The sequence below is a fragment of the Neurospora tetrasperma genome (genome assembly GCF_000213175.1).
Source record: "Neurospora tetrasperma FGSC 2508 unplaced genomic scaffold NEUTE1scaffold_3, whole genome shotgun sequence".
NCBI lineage: Eukaryota > Fungi > Ascomycota > Sordariomycetes > Sordariales > Sordariaceae > Neurospora > Neurospora tetrasperma.
Genome location: NW_009799101.1, coordinates 1,662,220 through 1,680,232, shown reverse-complemented (window position 1 = coordinate 1,680,232; position 18,013 = coordinate 1,662,220). Strand labels below are relative to the sequence as shown.

General features: G+C 51.2%; 6 protein-coding genes across 6 annotated transcripts; 3 read left to right on the top strand and 3 right to left on the bottom strand.

Moving 5' to 3' along the window:
* Positions 1-633: 633 nt before the first annotated feature.
* On the top strand, positions 634-3,514 carry NEUTE1DRAFT_81347 (uncharacterized protein; the record flags this gene model as incomplete). Its single annotated transcript, XM_009852423.1, has 9 exons — positions 634-1,518; positions 1,623-1,793; positions 1,853-2,031; positions 2,094-2,131; positions 2,191-2,264; positions 2,335-2,395; positions 2,454-2,599; positions 2,691-2,905; positions 3,081-3,514. 9 exons carry the CDS (start codon positions 634-636, stop codon positions 3,280-3,282), a joined length of 1,971 nt encoding a protein of 656 aa, XP_009850725.1.
* A 1,221-nt stretch (positions 3,515-4,735) lies between these two features.
* Positions 4,736-6,197, top strand: NEUTE1DRAFT_41199 (uncharacterized protein; the record flags this gene model as incomplete). The annotated part of the gene is made up of 4 exons (XM_009851933.1): positions 4,736-4,882; positions 5,072-5,225; positions 5,358-5,448; positions 5,567-6,197. The coding sequence occupies 4 exons, from the start codon at positions 4,736-4,738 to the stop codon at positions 6,195-6,197; spliced, it is 1,023 nt and encodes a 340-aa protein (XP_009850235.1).
* Positions 6,198-7,911: 1,714 nt separating this feature from the next.
* On the bottom strand, positions 7,912-9,481 carry NEUTE1DRAFT_122012 (uncharacterized protein; the record flags this gene model as incomplete). The annotated part of the gene is made up of 1 exon (XM_009852422.1): positions 7,912-9,481. The coding sequence occupies one exon, from the start codon at positions 9,423-9,425 to the stop codon at positions 7,923-7,925; it is 1,503 nt and encodes a 500-aa protein (XP_009850724.1).
* A 1,866-nt stretch (positions 9,482-11,347) lies between these two features.
* NEUTE1DRAFT_100525 (uncharacterized protein) lies at positions 11,348-11,789 on the bottom strand (the record flags this gene model as incomplete). Its single annotated transcript, XM_009852421.1, has 2 exons — positions 11,348-11,417; positions 11,626-11,789. The coding sequence occupies 2 exons, from the start codon at positions 11,787-11,789 to the stop codon at positions 11,348-11,350; spliced, it is 234 nt and encodes a 77-aa protein (XP_009850723.1).
* A 362-nt stretch (positions 11,790-12,151) lies between these two features.
* On the top strand, positions 12,152-15,022 carry NEUTE1DRAFT_146184 (uncharacterized protein; the record flags this gene model as incomplete). Its single annotated transcript, XM_009852420.1, has 2 exons — positions 12,152-13,046; positions 13,104-15,022. The coding sequence occupies 2 exons, from the start codon at positions 12,152-12,154 to the stop codon at positions 14,858-14,860; spliced, it is 2,652 nt and encodes an 883-aa protein (XP_009850722.1).
* A 53-nt stretch (positions 15,023-15,075) lies between these two features.
* Positions 15,076-17,550, bottom strand: NEUTE1DRAFT_122010 (uncharacterized protein; the record flags this gene model as incomplete). Its single annotated transcript, XM_009852419.1, has 1 exon — positions 15,076-17,550. One exon carries the CDS (start codon positions 17,548-17,550, stop codon positions 15,235-15,237), a length of 2,316 nt encoding a protein of 771 aa, XP_009850721.1.
* Positions 17,551-18,013: the final 463 nt, after the last annotated feature.

The window sequence follows — 18,013 nt, the reverse complement described above, 5'->3', positions numbered from 1 at the left end:
ATAACCCTAACCCTGTTTGTGTTGGAAACAGCAGCGTCAACAGACAGAAAACGATCGGGTGCGTGGACTTCGAACGACGGGATGACGTGGAGTCGCGAAAAGAATTTGGTTAAAGTCGATGGAAAGAAACAGCTAGCATCTTACCATTTCAGTGCTGATTATTGTTGTTGAAACACCATGATGCTCGAGTTTCATAGATGCTGAGTGTCCTGTCCTCATCTTCAAATCGCATGCATAATGAGGCCTCTGCTTCACATTCGCACACCCCGCTTTCATTCGTCTTGTCCGACAAACACACTCCCGCTCTTGCCTATTTACCCAACGAACAACACCTTGGGAGTTTTTCCCTGACTGAACGAACGGAACGGCTATCCTTTTTTTTTTTTTTTTCTTTTTTCTTAACCTTGCATGAAGCGTTTCGTCTCCACATTCATCTTCCACTCTCCTAGATTATTTCGCTCTCTTTTTGTCGCAGCTTTCTTTTCGCAGTCACATCCTACGCACCTTGGAAATACCATTTTTACGCGTCCCGCCAGGATCTCATCCCACGACAACCTATTCGGCCGTCAACACTATTCATCTCAATCGCACTACTTCTCTTGCTTCTGCACGACTTTACCTTCGGCATATGCAATGGCCGGCCACAAGGGCGCACGGTTCAATGATGCCGAGGACATATCCGATGACGAAGCACTGCGCGTCGCTATCGCTTTGTCACTTGGCCAGGATCCTTTCAAACCGCAGGCTGGTGGGAAGTCAAGCGCTACAATTGACCTAACACAAGACGATGAGGGCGACGATGGAAGTCAGAGGAAATCCACCGTTCAACTAAAGCCTGCCGCCCAGGATACCAGATTATCCCAACCCAGCAAACAAGCCTCTACCACCTCTGCCCCGGCACACAGTGTATCAGCACTTTTCGGCCTTGACAGGAAGAAGATGGAAGAGGAGCGTCTCGCTCGCTTGAAGAACAAACGACCAGCTTCATCAGCTTTGGAATCTCCCAGTCCGACCACCGCCCGTCCCCATCAACGTTCAAAGATGTCGACCAGTAGCTACGACAATGCTACCGGTCCACAAACAATTGCCGATTTGCTACTGCCTGAGTCTGATGAAGACGAGACGGCAAGCTCTCAAGGGTCCAGCAGTTCGCCGGTCACGGGCCGCATGGTCAAAGCCGGGAAGCAGCAAGCAAATCCGTCAGAGTCAGGAAAGGGAAAAGTGGCAGCAACGGCAGCAAGTGCGGAGAAATCCTCCATTGCCGGCACCACAAGCGGTAGTAGACCAAAAGCAGAACTTTCGTTTCCCCACGGTGCAGTCAAGAAAACGTGGGTCCGTGGTCAAGCGAGGAAGGGGGATGACATTACGATCGAAGAAGTCTTCCAGAAAGATAAGCTGCAGTTGGCAGTGTTGAGCACGTTTATCTTGGATGAGGCGTGGCTGTTCGACAAGCTGGATTTGATGAAGACGAAACTGATACTATGTCGGGGTGCCCCTAATCAGGGGGAACAAATCAGTGTAGGTTCAGGGAATCGGGATACCTCTGGAAGCCCCGAGGCAGGCTGGCATGTTTCTTCACCTCGAAAAGTCATGACATGGTTAACGTGTTCCTTTCCTCATAGACCTGGTTGGATGGATTCCCAACAGTGCGGAAGCATCTTGTTCCCATGAACGGTTCGGGGTGCATGCATTCGAAACTTCAGCTGCTCAAGTACAAAGACCATCTTCGCATCGTTGTGCCCAGCGCCAATCTGGTGAGCTTCGATTGGGGTGAGACGGGTGATATGGAGAACGTGAGTCTACTACTTCCAGTTATTCTTGAGCCGCGACAGTTACTAAAGCCCCCCTGCAGATCCTGTTCATCATTGACCTCCCTCTCCTTGATGATCCAGACGTGACAAGAGAGCTCACCCATTTTGGCGAGGAGTTGTTGTACTTCCTCAAGGCCAAGCAGCTGGATGATGGTCTCATCAGAAGCTTAAAGAAGTATGACTGGACGGAAACGAGGCGCTATGGTTTCGTTCACTCGATGTGAGTTCGACCACTAAACCCTGATAAAGACAATTGAAGAGGCACTAAAAGTTCACAACTAGCGCTGCTTCTCACGTTGATGATAAAGCTTGGAGGACAGGTAGATTTGTCAGATTACAGCTGTACAGCTATCGCATAAGCTAACCTCATTCTTACCAGGCTACTGCGGGCTTGGTCGTTCTGTCAAGGCTTTAGATCTTGGTACAACAAAGACGATTGAGATGGATGTCGTGGTGGGTTCTCTGCGCTTATCTCTGTGTCTCAGCTTCTACTACAGCATGTTTGCTGATGACTGGACTACAGGCTGCATCATTGGGATCCATCAAAGATTCCCTACTTAAAGCACTATATTACGCCTGTCAAGGTGAAATAACTCCCAAAACCTACAACTAGCGTACTCCCGCTTCGTTGCTAACAAGAAGTAGGCGACTCTGGTATCAAAGAGCTCGAGAGTCGGCCAGTAGGCAAGAAGGGCCAGGAAGCGCCAGATCTCGGGGCTGTTGAGGTCAGGAAACACACTCGGGTATTTTTCCCATCAAAGAACACGGTGCGGACTAGTATAGCAAAGGTCAGTCGCTAGCCACCTATCCTGTCTTGAAGAGCTATTCCCTTCTTTCCCATACTACATCACCGACCTGATAATAACATGACAATGACAGGACGCCGGGACTATATGTTTCCAGAAACAGTGGTTCGAGGCACCGACCTTTCCCCGAGAAGTCTTGCGAGACTGCGTCTCCACGAGACCAGGCATGCTCATGCACAATAAGATGATCTTTGTCAGGAGGACGGAAGAGTCCAAAAGCGAACCTGGCAAGACAGTTGTGAGCGGTTTCGCGTACGTTGGCAGTGCGAATCTTTCAGAGAGTGCTTGGTAAGTTTGTGAGGTTCCAAGTATCCCAAAGTTTGACCAAGAATTTAACCAACTCTTTTCATGATTTCATCAGGGGCCGACTCATCAAAGATCGTAGCACCAAAAAGTTCAAGATTACTTGCCGGAACTGGGAGTGTGGTGTTCTCATTCCTGCTGGGACTACTACAGTCGCCAGTTCGTCATCAGCGGTGCCTACTGAGAAGCAGGAGGAGGAGGGCAATGGCAAGGGTAAGGGCAAAGCAGTCGTGCCTGGAGAAATGGACGATGACTCGTCGTGGGGAGTCTTTGAGGGCCACGTACCGATTCCGATGCGAGTACCGGGATCTCCGCTTGCGTTTACTGGATCGAAGAGTCCTTTCTTCTTTGGTGGCTTTTGATTGGGGCACCTTGGAGTGGAGAGGAGTACTCCTGGGCATTAGATGGGCGCGGCGGAGTCTTTATTCAGGGCTGTTATCATGGCTTTTGAACTTGACTTAACATGGAACGGAGGGTTTGTAAGGGGCTGAGTGTCAGGATGGAACTGGATGCTTTCGTTTGTTGTTGTTGTTCGCATTCACGGCAGCACTCGCTTGCCAAATATTATCGCTGGGAGTTACAAGTGATGCTAAAGAAGACTGACCATTCATCACAAGGGACACTGGCCTCTCTTGTTCGGACCGCTGTGCAAGTAAACCGCAATCGGGAAGTTCCGCCAACATTCACCAAGATAGTAAACTTCGAAGTCCATGCTTGAAGGTCTCTATAGGTTGGAAATCGACTGCCGTGGTGCTGAGTCCGTTCGATTTGTATGTTGGTGCTAGGTGTGTTTGGACCGTCCTTCTCTCCACTTGCCAGATCGAATTATCCCAACGAGCCCGTCAAGCTTGGATCGTATGATTTAAGAACTCGAGGATGTTTTAATGACAGGGCCGCCGGAATGATGTCGTTGTTGTGAACAGTTGGAGGTACGTACCCTTCTTTCCCGATCGGGACTTAAGTAGACAATTGATTGGATATTACGGATTTAGCTCCGACTGAACGGCCTTAATTGTGGGTCAGTCTTTGACGTTGATGACAGCTTCCAGTTGAAAACTCTGAGGACTACCTACCCATTGGGGTACACATAGGCAGCCAGGGAGGTAGACGGCCGCCAGGACACAGTTGTATTGTGCGTTGGTGGAACTGATAACAAGTACCAAACCGATGATTTGAACAGTGATATTTTGAGGATCCACAGGATGCTGAACAGAACGGTTGATGGCTAATGTACGTTTAGTACCTAATAGTATCGAGACGGACAAAGCAGACTTGATAGCTAACACTCACCTCTCATCTGGTGGCTCAGTGCGGGACAAAGTGAGTGATGATCAAAAACACGAGACTATGGGTAGGATGATCCCACTTGCAAGCTAGATATGAATACCCCTCCTTCCTAGCGACACAACTTGAATGCACCTTGCCAACATTTACAGTATTGTGCCTGCCATCCACTGCCCAGGAAAGCTCATACTCGACTACACCTGTGCCCTTGCCATCCGAAAGATAATGATGGGAAAGGAGGGTTCTTATCAAACTGACGCCCTGCTTCAAAGGGAGAAGGTGTACCCGACCTGGCCTTTTCCTTTTCCGCCCAAGAGAATGGTACCCAAGTGAACCTAGTTCGACACAAGAATCATGTAGTTCATATCAACTTCCATTCGTCTTCTGGTTCAAACTCAAGTCGACTATATCGGCAACCCTCCAAACATCATTCGCTTTTTCTGAACGGTCTACCGGCTCTGTCGTTTACATTTCGATTCCATTATACGATATTATCTCGCAAAGCAGCATATCAAGATCATCGCTCTTAACATGAATCCAATTAAGACACCTTTCGTTCCCAAAAAGGCCTGTTCTCAGGAGCAGGCCGACCCTCAAGAATATTTCAAGCTCAAGAAACAGGTCTCTCCCCAGGCAACGAATCCGGGAAAGAAGAACGATAACAAAAACAACCAGATGGTAGCTGAATGGAAACAATATGTTGATTGGCTCGTTGACTTGGCCCTCAAGCTGACCTGGGACGTCTGCTTTGACGGCACGCAAGTTGTCTTCAAGGAGCCAGAGACATTGACCGTCTTCAGGGTGGAACCTATTACACTACGGATTTATAGTCACAAGACTTGGATGCGCAACGAACATGACTTTTAGGAGGAACTATCGTTGAATCCCGCGGAAGAAGGTCTTCTTCATGCTATGAGAGCAGGAAAGTTCAGAACTCTTTCCGCTCTCAAGCTGCGAGAACCCAAGTCCAAGGAAGCCGACAGGCTTGCCACGAAAATCTCGCCGATGGATTATAGACTGAGTAAGTTGTTTCTCCTCCTTCTTTCATCATGGCTTCTGACAGGTCATTGGTCATGTGCGCGCTGTGTCATTGGCCTACGATTCTATGTATGCAACAAGAGTTCACTAATCGATTTTTGTTACTTGTGGCCAGAACGCGAACAAGACGCCAAGAAGCTGAAAAAGTTTATACGGTACAGGCATATCCTTCATGCTCCCAAAGGCTCGGGCACTCTCTCTGCCTGGTACGTTGCGATGTCCAGCACACGCCCCAATCCGACAACATTCTACAGCTCTCTCCTGTCAACATAGAATTTACTACATACACGACAAGCTAAGCACAAAGAAACATACAATATATAGCATCCCAAGCCACCCCTGGCCCGAGTTCTCTCAACCGCTTACCTGCCTCTACTGCAATCTGACCACAGATCACGTCAATATCCACCAATTTCTTCCAACTATCAACATTCCCTGCCCAAAAAGCCCGGAAGTCAGAATTCTGCATGACCAAGATCTCTGTCCCTACCACGACTACTACCTTCTCAGTGGGTGTTCCCTCGGCTACCACGAGCTTCTGGCGCTCAGTGTGTTCCAGCAGTGGGGTATATCATTTGGCACTGAGTGTGAAAGGGGGCCTGGATCTCGGGAAGTTTTACATTCGGATAGACACTTTGATGAGAAACGGTCACATTTCAAACATTTCATTGATCGCATGCGCGAGGAAGTGGTGGAGAAGAGGGGACATCTGGTTACTACGGAGGCGGATCTGAAGTTGGGGACGTTTCTTAGCAAAGGGGCTGGGTCTGGGTATGTTTTCGAAACTTGCATGGGAGAGGAAGGAAGGAAGGATTTGGGGGCTATTGGGGATGGGAGGCCTGTTGTGAAGGGAAAAGAGACTGGAAAGGAGGAGGAAGACGACGAGGAGGATGAGGAGGCTATGGAGGAAGTTGGGCCAGCGGGTGAAGGCGCACCTTTGACTGCTCCTAAGTGATGTTTCACGTGGCTGGAATATGAATGGTTTGTGGTGAGGTCATGGCAGAAGTGGTAAAGTTGTAACAAGCGCACATTTTCGATTTCTTTTGTTGGTATACCAGCTAGCGAAGTAGTTGATTTTAACTAGGTAGCTAGAGATGGGTTTGAGTTCAGATAAGCTCACAACTCAAGAAATGCAGCTGTAACTCCTTGGCTCTCAATATCCCGTCAATTGTTCTCTTCTTTAGAACTTGCCTGGCCTCCGAGACGGTCAATCGAGTCGTTGCTCTCCTCATTTCATCTCCACAATCGTAGATAGAAAAATCGGAAGGATGGATGGAAAGATAGAAGTGGTCTTTCTTTTCTTTGTGGAAAAAAAACGGTTGCAGTGTAAGAAATTGAGATTTCTTGAGGCATGGGAGTGTAGAGGAGTCAAAGACGAGTGGAAAGGTATGCAGTTTGTGTGTGTAGCTCTTATATTGGTAAAGATATAGAAGAGTGATTGATGAGAAGAAGGAAGGTCTTTTCCTCGAGGGAAAGCTTCCTTCTTATAGACTTTGTGGGCCAACCGGTAGTCCTATGAACAAGCCATTTTCATCATTGCATTCTTTGGCTTCTGTAGAGTCCGGAAACGGCCCACGCTTCGACCTACAACAGCGATGGGCACCTCAAAGGGCAGCACAGCAAACAGGCAGAAAATGTAATCCCAACTTTCAAGTAACCAAAAATACAAGAAAACCAGCAAAAAAGGATACAGAAGAAATGGCACGATCCTGGTTCGAGCGCCTTGGAGGCGGGGCTCAAGGAACGGGGTGGAGGGCGGAGAGATGGAGAGCAATACCACCACCACTGCAGCGATCAACGCCCGAAGGCGTTGCAGACTGACGCGATCGAAATGACAAATATACCCCTTATCAGTGCTGCGTGTATGAGGTTTTGGTTAACCACTCAACGAGGGAGATGAAAAGTCTGAAGATGGGACGGAAGGTGGACTGATACTAAACGAAAAGGAAAGTACCTATTCAACATCAAAGAATTCGCCGGTCGTCATCGAGCCAACTAGTATTGCTGGCGGCCGTTGATTTCCCGGTACATGGATGGTACTAGGGAGAGTGGATGCAATTCGTCAGAGTCTTGGAAGGTAGGGGAAAAATTAGGGGTGAACGCGAAGTTGAGGTTGAGGAAGTTTTATATGTATATCATAGTCGCTAGTCGCCTTTGAGTTTGAGATGGGAGACGGAAGACGGGCACGATAGATTAAGAGATTATCAGGCTAAAGCTGATCTACTAGGTTTTGAGCATCTTTTTCTCTCTTTTTTTTTTCCATGTCTGCTCTGTGCGTTGCTGTCATCTAATTCAAGCTTCTCTTCACTGCCTTTATCATCTTTTACGTGTACATGGCTGCCTAGATGACTATATGCCAGCGTTGGTTCTGTGTTTCCAATGGATTCTGAACACTCGTTAGACGGAATATTCAGTGAAATTCCTCGGTAACATGCAACACCAGAACAACAAGGACAAATGAGCCGGATAGTGGATGGAAAATTTTGTGTTTGACATAGACGCGTCGGCCATACATCCGTCATATACTAGAAAGTGTCATCGGCTTCGTGTAAAGAAAAGGAAGGAAAGGGGTATAGGCAGGTAATATACACACAAGAACGTGACGTGACAGCATCACTCATTCTTGTCATCTCGACTGGTGAGACATGGGCGAGGCGACCTCATGTCATCACTGAAAGGTTTACTTCCAGAACCACCCATCCTTTTTCCCATCCTTGCCGTCATCATCCTTAGTGTTTCCGTCCTGGTCACGGCCCTTCTCGGCGAGGGAGGACTTGGCGTCTTCATCAGCACCGAAGTTGCCAAAAGACCAAGAGCGCTTACTTTGGACCGAGTGGCTGCTCGATCTGCTGATAACGTTGCCCTCAGCATCCTTCCTGATGATTTCCTGCTTGACATGTACCGCACCGGATGCGTCGGTGTACTCTTCCTTCTTGACAACTTCGGTCACCCCGTCCTTCTCGGTGGTGGTGGTGGTGACGGTGCTGTTGTCTCTAGTAGTGACAGCGGTATCGGAAGACTTTGTAAGACTGTCAACATCTCTAGAATCGATCCAGTCATCGAAGAAGCGCTTGGTGTCCTTGAGCTCGTTCGCAAAGGACTTGAACAGCGTGCTCAGTGAACGGTTGGACTCGTTGAAAGCTGACAAGATGACATCGGTCAAATCCTGCTCTGTGTCAGGATGCTTCTTGTCGTTTGAGCTGGGACTTTGCAATCTCTTCTTCGATTCCCGTTCTGTTTCCTCGGTTAACGCACGGTCGAACTTGTTGATGAACCATGTCAGGTTGTCAAAAAAGCCGTTGGACATGTCAACGACGTCGCCAAGCGTGTTGCTGACATCATTGATGATGCGTCCTTGCATTTCCAGAACGGCTTCGTCCCGATTTCTGTTCTTGTCGGCCCAGCGAGAAGCATCGATTCCGAGGTTTGACACGAGCTGAGAAAGGATGTTATAGTGGAAGTCGGCCTTTTCCGCCTCCGCCTTTCTCCATTCAATCCACTCGTCCATACTGCGAGGCGAGCAGTAGCGGCGGTCGGAGGCATCGACGAACAGGCGAGAGTAGAGGGGGAACCAGGCTTCGTCAAGTTTGCGGAAGCGTATTCTCTGGTCCATATCAAGTGCTCGGAGCATATCCGGGGTCACGGTTTTGCTCTGTTCAAGGTACTTTGGATAGAGAGGGTATTGTTTGGTGAAGCAGTGGGAGTCGAGACTCCTCATAGGCTTGGCCGAGCTTTCGGCAAGAAGATCCTCAAAGGCGTCCTCCCATCCAAACTGATTGGGATCCATTTCCGGAGTCAGGCCCTTCGGAACGGGTTTCCAGCCGAGCTCGAGAGAAAGGCGAACCGGGGAGTAATTGGAGCGTAGCAGAAACAGCCTCCAGGCGCGGGCTGCTTCAAAGTAGTTGGTGCCATTTCTTTGCAGCTCGTCAAAATAACGCTCCAGCTCTTCAGAGTCCTTATTTTTCTCATAGGCACGGATATCGGGTAAGTTCTTGCCCCGAGTGATGTCGGTGCCCAGGGCTGGTGAGGACGGAGCATCTCGTCTGGACAGCTGATACGGCGTAAGGTATAGAAGCGTGTCGAGAATAGTGTGAAAGCCGGCGCCGATATTGTCGTCGACGTGCTCCTTGAACTTCCTGAAGGGCTTCAGGAAGTCGTTTAACGGGTCGTTGTCATCGCGCATTGTGATTTGCCGGTGGTGGATCGAAAGTTCTTTGATGGGAAACGAACTTGTCTGAGTTGAAGAGGGGAAAGTGAAGAACAGGTGATGTAGCTTGTAGGTTGACGTGTAGTTGAGGTTGTTGTTTTCCGTGTTGGGGTGGGGAATTGGAGCTTGTGCTTCTGTGATGCCACTGTACCTTGGAATGACCTCAGTGGCACTCTCTAGATGCTTCTGTTGCACGGGACAGCCGAGGTACGTACTTTAATATCAGACGAGTACCTCTACGGCTACGTGTCTAGGTATGTCTGAGCACCTACAGAGAGTGAACGAGTACCTCTAGGTATTCCCACAACGGCATAGATTTACTGTGCATATATTCCCGAGAGATTCGAGTATCATGGGATGTTCTTTTGTAGTTTGAACTTGGCTACCGTAGTGGGAAAATGTGTGAGGCGGCTGTCGCTCCCAGCACTGACAGGGGAAGTAGCGACAGTTGAATCAGCAGCGACAGTTGACTTCTCACCAATAACCCTAACCCTGATTATCTTAAGCCTTCTACAGGGCACCATTCCCCCCAGAGCACCATTCCCCCAAAGCACTAGCGTATTCCCTCTGGTCCTCCAAAGCACCACCTCCATCCCTCCTCCAAAGCACTACAATAAAAACCTCCGCTCTACTCCTTCCTAAAGGTTCTTTACCTAACTATATTAAAAGAAAGAACTCCTTTCTCTTTCAAATCTTTGGCCAAATGGCCAAGTGGTTCCCGTGCAACTTTTCTTTTGGCTTTCATCGTGACTGTAATTATTCGATTTCCAACTGTAATATCTTCTTTTCGAACTTAGAAATTTTCCAAGTCTACTTTTAGTAGTACCTCTATCAGTAGAAGAAACCACTATAATAAGAAAGGACCTTCTAAGAAAGGACCTTCTAAGAAAGGACCTTCTAAGAAGGACTACCTCTACCCTAGAAGGTAGGGGAGAAGGAAGCTAGAATTTTTTTTTTTTTTTTGGTGGAACCAACTGTCGCTGCTGATCCAACTGTCGCTGCTGTCATTCCTGTGGCATATTTTATCGCTGTCACTGTTATATAACAGCCCCAGTCGCCCTGCACAGACTTCCGCTTCGGTAAGGTTGATTTCAGTCTCAGACATGCATGCAGGTGCAGTGTTGTGTATAAGTGTTAGCGTTCAAAGGTGGTGTTGATAAGCGGGCAGGCAGGCAGGGTCCAAAAGTCCAAGATACCTCTACAGGAAGGCCAGAGGCTCAGCTCAGGGGGGATAGAGTCTTGACGCCGACAACAATCCATTTCGAGTAGCCCTAAACAATTGTTCTTTCACATGACAAATTGTTAAGACGGGAGTGTTCATAGTGTCACTGCACGGAAAAGACAGTGAAGCAAGGTTGAAGAGCTGAAGACGGGAGTTAATTTTCAAGACAACAAAAACAACAACCTAGAACGTTAACAGCAGCTGCCCCACCACAGCCTGGAAATTGGAATCGCTGGAATTACCCGACCGATAGCGATATGGAAGTGGAGCCTACAGAAAGTGAAAGCGTCCAGACGCTATATGTAAGCTGCCTCAGCCTGCCCGCCCCCCCTGGATATAGGTGAGGCGAGCCTTCCCAGGCGAATGGTCAGTCGTTGGGTCGTAAGAAGGAACACACCTAATACAGTGAATGCATTGCACCTTCGGTATAGAGGTACCTAGAGGTAACCTTATGACTCCTTCAAGCGTCTTTATTATACATGTCGACATGTTCATTCGCAGCGATTCTTGAATAGATGATGAATCCTTGAGTAATTCTGGCCGATGCGCTTTCGAATCATTGTGATTCCTATCACGGTTTTGTAGCGAGCGGCCTTTCCTACCAAGCCAAAGCGAGCCGTGCTGGACTGTCCATGTTCGGTTTATTTTTACAACCACTTCGCCGGGCAGCCAGGGTTCAGGCGCTATTCCTGGCAGCAACAGCGACCCCGGCAGTAACGGCATCCATTTTAGCGACGCCATCGAATCTGTAGCGCACAATTCGTTAGTGTCGCGGGTTCCTCAAGGGTTCCTGTCTAAAATAACCATGTCGTATGACAACCATAAGTGTAAGGTTCGGACTCTCGCGCACAACTCGGGCTGCGCATTCGACAATCACCATTCCCGTCGTCCCTCTGTTGAGCCTCGAAATGCGACCTGGACGCTCAGTCTCCTTCTCTGTCGCTGCAATTTTACCCTCCACGGTGCATCCACTCTAAAGTCCGATCAGCTACTGCGACTACCGCGACACTAGTCTCGTAATAGACATTGACATTTCCGAGGTTCCTGTTCTCAACTGTACTTCTTGTTCTCCTTCCTATTTTCTCCTTACTCATATCAAGCGGCCGACCGACGAACATAACGCCTCAGCGAAAAAGATAAGACACCATACGGACAGACAACAGACCCCAAGTCAACAGTCAACAGTCAACAACCACTACTGAAACCGAAACCTTACTCGGCTTACTATACTATACAAGTAGGAGCAGGGCATGATCCGCCGTCTCATCTCGCCAACCGATTGCTTCACATGCGCTTCCCACCTGCGAACCAACATTCCATGACCTCCGACTGTGAGCCTTGAACGCCGCGAGCCGTGTGCGTTGCTCACCAGGACGCCGCTCCATCGGCAACCTCGATCCCGATCCCGATCCCGATCCCGAACCAAGCTCCAATCCAACCGGTACCGAACCGCGTATAGACAACAACCCCGACGGCAACCATGCGCTTGCCCGCTCCTGCCTCCGCAGCCGGTCTGTGGCCCATGGAATACTTACCTGACGTCGATATCCCGCCAGCCGACGGAGGCGATCACGGCAATGACGAAGGCCAAAACTGGTCCTCGCTGATCGGCATTATCACCGCCATCTGCGGCAACATCCTAATAGCTCTGGCGCTCAATGTCCAACGATATGCCCACATTCGGTTGAATCACCACCGGGCCGAGATACGACGGCGCGCAAAGCAGGCGCTCAGGGAGGCTAGGGCCAAGGCGAACGGGACAATTTCTGGAAGTGGAGGTATATACGGAACCACAGCTCCCGTGTCTGATGGGGCTCTCTCGAGGAAGGACACCACTCGCCGCCCCACCAGCGACCTGGCCATTGATGCCCACGAAACCGAGCCTCTCACACGGTCCTCTGATTCTACAGACTCGGGTTGGTCCGAGTCTTCGACTCCCACGAGTGGGGAGATCAAGGTCACAACTACATATCTGAAGGATCCGTACTGGTGGCTAGGCCAGGGCTTGATCACTGTGGGCGAGACGGGCAACTTCCTGGCATATGGCTTTGCTCCGGCTTCCGTCGTCAGTCCTCTCGGCGTCGTTGCTTTGGTGTCCAACTGCATCATTGCGCCCATCTTCTTCAAAGAGGTCTTCCGGCGGCGAGACTTCTTTGGTGTACTCATTGCCGTGGCCGGTGCCGTGATCGTGGTCTTGAGTGCCGAGTCGCAGGAGACCAAGATGGGGCCTCACGAAGTATGGGATGCGATCACGACCATGGAATTCGAGATCTATATGGGCCTTAGCTGTTCCTTGATTGTTCTCCTTATGTGGGCGAGCCCCAGGTACGGAAACCGGACCATCCTCATCGATCTGGGTCTGGTCGGTCTCTTTGGTACGTAGATCACTCCTTGACCAGCAGCTGCCTGGTGCTAATACTCAGGGTTTACAGGCGGATATACTGCCCTCTCTACAAAAGGTGTCTCATCGATGCTCTCCTCTACTCTTCTCGGCGCTTTCACCACACCGATTACATACGTTCTGATATTTGTCTTGCTCTTCACCGCAGTCATGCAAGTCCATTATGTAAACAAGGCGCTCCGGCGTTTCGATTCTACCCAGGTCATTCCCGTCCAGTTTGTACTGTTTACACTATCTGTAATCATCGGCAGTGCCGTCCTCTATCGGGACTTTGAGAGGACAACCAGCAAGCAAGTGCTCAGATTTATCGGCGGCTGCATGTTGACTTTCTTCGGCGTGTTCCTCATTACCAGCGGCAGGCCGCACCATGATGAGGAAGAGGAGGAAGAAGAGATTCTCTCCGACGCCGAGGGCATTGACGAAACCATTGGCCTTGCAGAACAAGGCCCAACGCTAGGAGCAGCAGCGGCAATCGTCGCCGCGACCTCATCACCACATACACCCCGCCAGTCCTCTCGCAGACGTAGCGATTCTACGAGATCCCGACGATCGTCGCGTATCAGTTTTAAAGAAGCCTCAGTCAGACCCCTATCAGCAGTAGAGGAGGCGGAGGATACAGGCCTTCCTTCGCGCACTCACACCAGGACCAAATCTCAGAAGACTCTCATTGAAGAATCAGACGACGACGACAACGAAGACGCGCCGTTACTCGGCAACCCCTGGAGGGCGGCATCTTCCCAAGAAAGAAACAGAAGTGAAGAATACATCCCAGAAATCGACGCACATTACCATCACCCGGGCATCGGCCCACACACCATCTCCTCAGACACCATCCTCTCCATCCCCGTCTCCTCTGACGAATTCGGCACCGATCTCCTCTCAACCACACCCCAACCCAACATCACCATCACCTGTGGCTCCTCTCCCGCTGCCGGCTCCTCAGCCGCAACCCGTACGCCCCCTTCCGCCTCGCGACCGGCCACACCCCGCGCACCCGTTTCTTCCTCCACCCTATCACAATCGCACCGCGCCTTCAACGCCCACGTCCACCACTACGGCCATCATCACCACCATAACGCTGGCGGTAACCCTCTCATGATCTCCCCTTCCCCCTTCTCTTCCACTCTTGGTGCCGTGGTAGCGGACAGATTGCTCCCCCATCTCGGCATGACGGCCGAAAATGACTCGCCTACGCAGAGGAGGATAGCAGGTCGACGAAGCAGGCCCGGGCTGAGGAATAGTTTGTTCGTGCCGCAGGACGAACTAGACAATGACGACGGGTACTTTGACCTGGAAAACTGTAGGGGACGGGGAAGAAGGTCAGCAGCGGTGGGGAGTACGAGTACTTTTGGTCCGTTGCTGGATCTTACCGGACTAGGCGGTAACGGTAGCAAGGGTGAGGGACAGCGAGGTCCAGGGCAAGGTCAAGGTCAAGGTCATGGAGACCAAGGGATAAGAGGACGAGCGAGGAGTTTGAGTGGGACGTTGGCCGAGTTGTTGGGTGGTGGATGGAGGATGGGTGGCGGTGGTGGTGGTGGTGGTTCCTCGCACGTGAGCACGAGCGCGACCGCTGCCACTTCGAGTGGTAACAACGGGTCGAACCCGACAATGCGGGTGCCCAATGCTAGTAGTAGGAGCAGAATGGGAATGAAGAGGAGACGGACGGATCCGAACTTCAGGGTTATTAGAAATGGAGGAGAGACTAGAGTAACTGAAGATGAAGAGGTTGAGGGGGATGAGGAAGGGCAAGGAAGTCGGTTGGAGACGACGAGGAGTGCTGCTGTATAGATGTCGGTGGGAAAGGGTGGAAAATTTGTTGTTTCGGTTATCTAGAAAGCATTATATGAAAGCGAGCATAGCGAGAAAAACAAAGCAGGTAAACAGGCGTTCTGTTATATAATAATAGCATGTAGAGGGCGCACAATATTATTGAGCGTTGTCTTGGTCAAGAACTGCAACCGAGAGATTTCACTAGTGTCCACGGCGGAAATAGACTGAGAGGTGTTGGAAAACGCTAAGGCATTGCTTTTGATCGTGATAAAGGTATACTTAGATAGCAAACAGGAAAGGCCCTGGTAATAACATAAAAGATTTAACATTCCGGGCCAGCAGCAGAAAAACACTCTCTCTCCCTACATTAGGTAAACTCCAAGAGCCCAAGCTTATTTCTTGCCCCTGATGTTAGCCTTCTTTTTCCTCTGTTGCCTCTTCCTCGCCAGGATCTTGGTCATGAGGGCCTCCTTGACCATCTCACTCTTCTTGCCCTTCTTATCCACCTTGATATCTTCAGCCTTCACCTCCTTCGCCGGAGCGGCGCCTGCGGCCTTGGTCACCTCAGCCGGGCCCTTCTTATCCTTGCCCTTGTTCCACCCAGCAGGCTTCTCAGGCTTAGCGGCCTTCTTCCTATCCGCCTTCCTTCCAGCCTTGTATGCCTCCTTGGCCTCCTTGGATCTCTTCTTCTCCTCCACCTCTGTCTTCCTTTCCGCGGGCGTCATCGTCCTTTGCTTCTCCTCATCCTGTCTCCTCCGCTGCACCACGTTCGCGTTCTCGATCGCGAACTCGACAATCAGCCTTTGCGTCTTGCCCAGCTCGTTCTTGACGGCAAACCCGTTCAGGTAGCGCAGGCCCATGAGCGCCCAGCGGTGCGACGAGTACTCGATAAAGCCGTAGCCGCGCGACTTGCCGCCACCGACCTTTTCGTCCACCTTGGTGCCCGTGGTCGTCTCGAACACGATCTTGGCCTGCTTGACGACACCCTTGCCCTTGAGCTTCCGGAGACGCTCGTTCTCCTTGTCTTGCTCACCACCGCGCGAGTTTTCTTCCTTGGAAATGGGCGCGCGCTTGCCTTCCTTGACGTCCTTGGCGAAACCGACGACGGCCTGGCGCGCGAGCGCCTTGAGCTCCTTCGATCCAATGTTGCGCGGCAGGTTGCGCAGCGCGAGACGGGTGAGCGACAGGTGCAGCGACGGGTTGGACTGGATCAGCTTCTTGCGCTGGTTGGCCGACGCTTCGCGCATCTTGATTTCGGCCGGGGTAAGGACCTTGAAGAGCGTAGACGAGGGTGTGATTTGGCCCTCGTTCAGGAGGTACAGGCGTCTCTTGTCCTTGTCCTTCTTACCGGCCGAGGCCTCAGCGAGACGCTCGGCTTCGTCCTTGGAGACGGCGTGGGCGACTTGAAGGATGCGCCCGTCGAGCGTGTACTTGCCCTCCGGATCGACGGTCTCGTCTTGAAGGATGGAGTGCTTGACGAGTGTGGTGGTAGGTTGATGGCGGGGGGCGCCCTTGAGGCAGGCCTTCATCTCCTCCTCGTTGAAAAAGCACACGAAACCGGTACCGGCTGGCCTGTCGGTGGCCTTGTCCTTGACAACTCGGGCGTATCTGATGCCGCCGAACTGGGTAAAGTGCGCCTTCAGCTGCTCATCGGTGGTGGTGTATGGTAGGTTGCGAATGAAGAGTGTTAGAGAGTTGTCGGTTAGCCGCTTGGGCTTCTGTTCCTCCTCCTCATCCTCCTCCTCCTCGTCCTCCTCGATATCATCTTCGTCCTTGTCTTCATCGTCTTCATCCTCGTCCTCCTTGTCCTTGTCTTCGTCCTCCTCATCTTCACTCTCGAGGTTCTCGCCTTGGCTCTTGAAGAAGTTGTAAAGATCCTTTTCCTCCTGTGTCATGCCAGCAGTCTCCTCCTCCTCTGTCTTCTTGTCCTTGGGTTCCTTGACCTTCTTGTCCTTCTTCTCCTTCTTGTCGTCCGACTGTCCGCCGTTCTGCTGGGCCCATGTCTGCTTATCCACGGCCCAGTCGACGGCCAATGGGCGGCCATCGACCTCCAGGCCATTGACGGCCTCAATAGCCTTTTCAGCATTCTTGCGACCACGGAGGGTGACGAAACCGAAACCAGAGAGCTTGCCCTTGTCGTTGGGCAAGTCGGCGAACCTGACCTTGCCATATGGCTTGAACAGCTCGGCCAACTGCTCAGGCTTCTTGATGCTCCATGGCAGGTTGCGGATGATGAGTTTGTTGGGCTTCTGGGCCTCGGCGACGGCTTCGGCACGTTTCTGCTTCTCCTCGGCGACCTTGGACACAACGGGTCCGGTCTTCTTAGCATCACGGTGTCTGGCTTCGGCAATGTCGAGCTTCAGGCGCTTCCCTTCAAGCAGGTAGTTGTTGAGCTTGGCCTTGGCCTCGAGGGTATCCTCGGGATCGGTAAAGGTGACGAAACCATAGCCGCGCGAGGTCTTGGTTTTGGGATCGAGGACAACGGTGGCATGCTTCACAGGGAAATGTTGGGAGAAGAACTCGGTCAGAGACTCGGCGGTGGCACTTGGAGGTAGCTGTCGGATGAAGAGAGAGCGGTTGGATTCAACTCTAGCTTTCTTGCTTGGGGGGTTCTGTGCAGCAACATCGGAATCCTTGATGGCATCGGGATCAACTGGGATCTCCTCGTCCACCTCGCGTTGGCGCTTTTTGTTCCCGTCCTTGCCCATTATTGCAAGCAATCGGGTTGTGATGTTATGTGTTTGTTAGGTGGTGTTGTTGTTGAAAATAGGGAAAAAATGAAAAAGCAGCCAAATAAATTCAAAAGTGAAGGAAACAGACCCTCTCAAGGCGAAAATGGTGGATGGGAATCGCCGAGTCCATGGACAGCTTCGCCCAGCGACAACAGTTCTGGACCCTTCGCCCAAAGAAAAATATTCGAGGTGGAGTCCCGATAAGGACGTACAAGGGAGCTTATCGTTTCCTCAAGCTTGGCAGGATTCTGAGCCCGTCTTTTCCTCTCTTCGCGCGCTTCCACACTCAAGGAAAGGCGGGGCGCACAGACGGGCCATTCAAGGCAGGGCAGCTTCAGGGCACCAGCAGGGTACGTTCCATCTGCGACAGACAGCGCAGCGAGCAGCGCGACCCCTCTGCAGGTCAGACAGTCCCTCCCGCTGACGACGGGGCCGCCGC